The sequence below is a fragment of the Mesitornis unicolor genome, unplaced genomic scaffold, assembly GCF_000695765.1.
Source record: "Mesitornis unicolor isolate BGI_N332 unplaced genomic scaffold, ASM69576v1 scaffold10689, whole genome shotgun sequence".
Classification (NCBI taxonomy): Eukaryota; Metazoa; Chordata; class Aves; order Mesitornithiformes; family Mesitornithidae; genus Mesitornis; species Mesitornis unicolor.
This window is the reverse complement of record NW_010205423.1, coordinates 31,428-35,955: the sequence shown is the minus strand read 5'-3', so window position 1 is coordinate 35,955 and position 4,528 is coordinate 31,428. Positions and strand designations below refer to the sequence as shown.

The following is a 4,528-nucleotide window of genomic DNA, read 5'->3' as shown; positions in this document are numbered from 1 at the left end:
TGTTTGCCTGTGTACTTCAGCCACAAGCACCTAAAATCCTCCTGCTTTCCCAGCTCTCCCCCTGCTTCTTAGAGTCTGATTCTGAAAAAAAATGTTCATGACCAATAAAGGTACGTCTACAATTTCTTGCAAAGCAATGGCTCTGCTGCTTTGAAACTCGCTTTGCTTACCTATGGATCGGGCTAGAAACACTGGACTGCTCTTGCTGCTGTCACAAAGCCTTTCTTGCCCTGTTTCTGCTTTACCAGGGATTATCTGAAGCTGAAAAAGCAGCCTGTCCTTTAAAAGCAGAAGCATCTTGCTGACATTTTTAAGACACCATTTGCATCAGGGGAAGGCCAGAAGTGCCTGAGCAGCAGAAGAGATCACTCCCACTCATTTCTCTGCTCTAAGCAGATGCTTTCTAAATGAATCTTTGCTGGGAGAGCAGGAAGAACAGTGCTGTGATTCCCCCCTTATGCTGCTGCAATGGGGCATGAGGGTCCCTTGGTGCTCAGGCCATGGAGAGGAGTTTTGGGGCTCTAGGACACAGCAGGGTCTGCTGTGAATGGCTCCGTGCTGAACTGTTCTTGCAGCAGGGAGTGGTTGCTGCAGCTGCCTCCAGGCCAGAGTGCAGATGCTTGGGGAGCTTTGAGGACTGGTCCCTTTGGGAAGGAACCTTTCCAGGAGGAGAGGGCTTTTTGCTGGCCAAATGCAGAGGCCTTGTTCTGTGTGGAGCCAGTGTCCTGTTTGTGCCACTGTGACCCTTCTCTGTGCTCTCTCATGGCACAGCCTGATCTGCCCCGTGCCTTCCTGCTTCTTTTTTCCCTTCTCACAAGAAAGCCCTGGAAAACGCCATACCAAAATGTCCAGCTTGTGCATTCAAACCCTTCTCTGAGCACAAATGTGAGTACCATGAGAGAATCAGGGAGTATCAAAATATTAAGAGGGAGATGAGTTAAAACAGTGAGCATTGTTGCTTTTTCAGTACACTTTATTTACTCATTATTATTTCAAGGAATTTGATTGGAGGGGTCTGATGTGATAGGATTGGTATCTTCATGGCCAGTTGCAGCAGGAGCAGCTGCTGTCAAAGACGAGACCGGACTGGCAGCTCTCCATGTAGGTTTGGCCATTGACGCAGCTGTAGAAGTTGCTCTTGTTGGTGGGGTCTGCGTAGATGCCGTTGGACTTGCCAGCACAGAAACCGCTCCCACCAGAGCCCCCAGGATTGCTGCCTGAGCTCCCGCTGCCACTTCCACCTTGGCTGGGAGGAGCATCAGTGATGGGAGGGTTGGGCTGAGCGGGAGGCACGCAATCTGAAAGAGAAGCGGGAAAGGAGTTAGTGTTGTGTTTACAGTCTCTCATCCATCCCATCCTTCCATCGGCCCTTTAGTGCTGGGCTCAGCTATGAAAGTCTGGCCCGGTTCACACCAGGGGTTTGAAACATCTGGACCCAGGTCCAAGTTACAATCTCCCTTTTTATTCCCAGGGTGTGTAGAGGGAAGAGATCTTTCTAGGGCAATCCCTTGTTGTGTCCTCCACAGCAAGTCTCTATCCACCAAGGCTCCAGAGATAAAGGTTCATGGGTCTCTGGAGCCCTGCATCAGCAGTGAGCCAGGGAGTCCCCTTCAAGAAGCAAACACTGCTCCAGTTACTCACCGCTGTTTTGCCGACCAAGGCCGTTCTTCAGAGTGGTGATCAGGGGATATTTGCCTTCCTTGCAGAAAGTGCCAGTGAAGTCATCCATATCGAGGGACCAGACCATAGCGCCTCCAAAATTGTTCTTCTTCAGCCAGTCAATCTGTTCAGTGCCAGAGGAGAAATCCCAATTAGTCCAGGGAGCTGTGACAGCAGAAAGCCTCCTGTTGTATCAGCACAGCCACGCATCCCACCATACCTTGATGTTGAAGCTCTTGATGTTGTCATAGCCAACCCACTCGTTGCCTTTGTAAGCATAGGGCACGTCCTGGGGGGCATCCCAAGCCTGGGTAGCTCCAGAGTTCAGGAAGGTGCAGATCTAGGAAAAGAATGGCAGAGAGGGAGAAGTTAGCAAGTGTCCTACAAAAATAAAATTAAAAAATTACATGTTCCATGTGCTGAACATTACTTGCTTGGTAGTTTGAAGCATGTTTGTGTTCTTGCTGGCCTAGGTCTGTAGGAGCACACGTACCTCGTAGTAAGCCAAGAATCCAGACTGCCGTGTGTAAGGTCCAGCTGGCCCAGGTCCTGATGCGGGTGCTCCAACAGCGGTGTCAGATGGGTTTTGGAGGTTGAAGTTATGTCCATAGGTTGGGAAGCCAACGAGGAGCTTCTCAGCTGGGGCACCGTTGTTCTTCCAGTAGTTCATAGCATAATCCTGTAAAACAAGGACTACGCTTGAAGTGTGTGCCAGGATTTGCACGCATGCGGGTGACCCCTTAAACTTGTGATCACTGGTGTCATGATATTCATCCATGAGACAGTCTCAGAAAATATACTTACAACATTGAAGTTGACGAGGTCACCAGTGTCAGCTGGGCCTTGGTACAGAGGGCTGTTCTCCCCAGTGCGTCCATCCCAGGAGCCGTGGAAGTCGTAAGTCATCACATGGAAGTAGTCCAAGTACCTATGGAGAGCATTGCACGCATTTATCTCCTGGCCTGATGGTCACCCAAACCCAACTGTTCCTTTAGTGCTGGCCATTTACCCCACCAAAGCCATGGCCATGTCCACATTTCCTGCAAATCTGGTTTCTTCAAGAGATTTTTCTTAGCTGGCCTCATGAGTGCTGGAGCCAGTTCCCTCCTCCAGAGGAGGGAGGCAGGGTCAAGGCACAGTGGGATTGCACTGGTGTTGTGGGAACTGAGAGATGTTCCCCAATGACTTTGAGTAGCTGGAGCCAGTCTGTTCCCTTCCCAAGGTGTCCCCTTTCCACCAAACAAGCACCGCTCTCATAGCACTGTGAGAACACACAAGACCCCACATGCAGTGAGGTTGGTCTCTGCCAGACAATGGTTGTTTCCCTTAATCCTTGAAGACCACTTAATTCATAGGAACAATACCTGAGGGTTTGCTACTCACTTTCCGAGCTCAGGAATCTCATAGCCAGACTGAATGGTGGAAAGTCCTGCAGCAACAGCAGCGGTGATCAGGAGACGGGGCTTGTTGACCTGCTTAGCTTCCTGCTCAAAGGCTTCCAGCATTTCCTGAGGGATGCCAAGAAACAGATTTAAACATGGACTCTCTGGGCTCGGCCTTTGGACCCCGAGCTCTGCATAGCAGAGAACTTGACCAGTTGGTTTTGGTTGAGCCTACCTTAACCAGGGTGGTAAAAAGCCCCTTGTCCTGGGCTGGGCTGCCCCTGGAGCCAGGGTATTCCCAGTCGATGTCCAGCCCATCAAACTGATACTGGCGCAGGAACTTGATGACGGACTTGATGAAGGTCTGGCGGTTCTGGGGAGTGGAAACCATTGTGGAGAACCTGGGGAAGCAGAGCAGGACAGAGTTGGGGTTTTGTTATGTTCGTCTTCCTCCTTTTCCTCCATTTCCAGGGTGATGTTGCAGGAAGATGGTTTGAACTTACTTGGATGTCCCGAAATTCCAACCTCCAATTGCCAGAAGAGTCTTCAGATTTTTGTTCCTGGAAAGGAAGGAACAGAAATATTTTCCACTACAAGGACAGGTTTTAGTCTTACCAATTTCTAACATTACACAGCAGACCAACATAAAGCGCAGTGCTCTTGATTTTCTTTAAAACATCTGATGTAGCTGCATTTGTAGGCCATGATCCCTTGTTTTGAAACCCAAAGAGGAAGTCAGCAGCGCCCTGAGTCACTGTCACCATCCTCTGAGATGGTGGTGGCAGCCTGTGCTTCCCTGCCCTTTTTCTTCAGGCCATTGAAGGATTTGTAAAGGGTCTCGTCGTCCCACTCGTAAGTTGCGATCTCATTGTTGTTCATCCCAGCAAAGGCGTAGATCAGATGGTCGCACAGGCACGGGTCGATGTTGTCAGGCATGTACTTCCCCACACCAGGCCTGTACTGGGCCCAGTTGGTGAAGTAACATGACAGGATATAGGCAGTGCCTGCAGAGAACCATTGAAGGATTTGTAAAGGGTCTCGTCGTCCCACTCGTAAGTTGCGATCTCATTGTTGTTCATCCCAGCAAAGGCGTAGATCAGATGGTCGCACAGGCACGGGTCGATGTTGTCAGGCATGTACTTCCCCACACCAGGCCTGTACTGGGCCCAGTTGGTGAAGTAACATGACAGGATATAGGCAGTGCCTGCAGAGAAATAGAGAAGGCTCTTTGTGTGTTTGCTGTGCCGCCCGTTTGCCCTGCACACCCCGAGTCAGTCGCTGTGCTCACGCTTCATTCAAGCTGAGCAGGAAGGGGCTGCTGTGAGGAAGCTCGTGTGAAAGCAAGCAGCGTATTTGCACTTCAGATGGAGCGTGCCATGCTTGGCCAAGCTTTTGTCTTCAGAGACACCATAGTGGTGTGCCTGCCTGCCTCTCCTCCCCATTGGCTGCCTGTGCCATGGCTGAGAAGGGGTTTGTGGAGGCGGTTT

The 4,528-nt window shown here is 50.6% G+C and overlaps 1 protein-coding gene across 3 annotated transcripts in view; it reads right to left on the bottom strand.

Annotated features, from left to right (window-relative positions):
• Nucleotides 1–1,038: 1,038 nt before the first annotated feature.
• LOC104546115 (acidic mammalian chitinase-like) overlaps nucleotides 1,039–4,528 on the bottom strand; it is a 4,200-nt gene continuing 710 nt past the window's right edge. The window contains exons 2-11 of one of the 3 annotated variants that reach the window (XM_010191411.1): nucleotides 4,057–4,265; nucleotides 3,686–3,698; nucleotides 3,545–3,601; nucleotides 3,277–3,442; nucleotides 3,043–3,167; nucleotides 2,464–2,587; nucleotides 2,153–2,338; nucleotides 1,880–1,999; nucleotides 1,642–1,783; nucleotides 1,039–1,298 (exon numbers count right to left, since the gene is read on the bottom strand). In XM_010191411.1, the coding sequence (XP_010189713.1) occupies nucleotides 1,039–1,298; nucleotides 1,642–1,783; nucleotides 1,880–1,999; nucleotides 2,153–2,338; nucleotides 2,464–2,587; nucleotides 3,043–3,167; nucleotides 3,277–3,442; nucleotides 3,545–3,601; nucleotides 3,686–3,698; nucleotides 4,057–4,265 (1,402 nt within the window). Of the gene's footprint in view, nucleotides 1,299–1,641; nucleotides 1,784–1,879; nucleotides 2,000–2,152; nucleotides 2,339–2,463; nucleotides 2,588–3,042; nucleotides 3,168–3,276; nucleotides 3,443–3,544; nucleotides 3,605–3,685; nucleotides 3,699–3,846; nucleotides 4,266–4,528 lie in introns of those variants that run through there. The other 2 variants (XM_010191413.1, XM_010191412.1) reach the window with 2 other exon arrangements.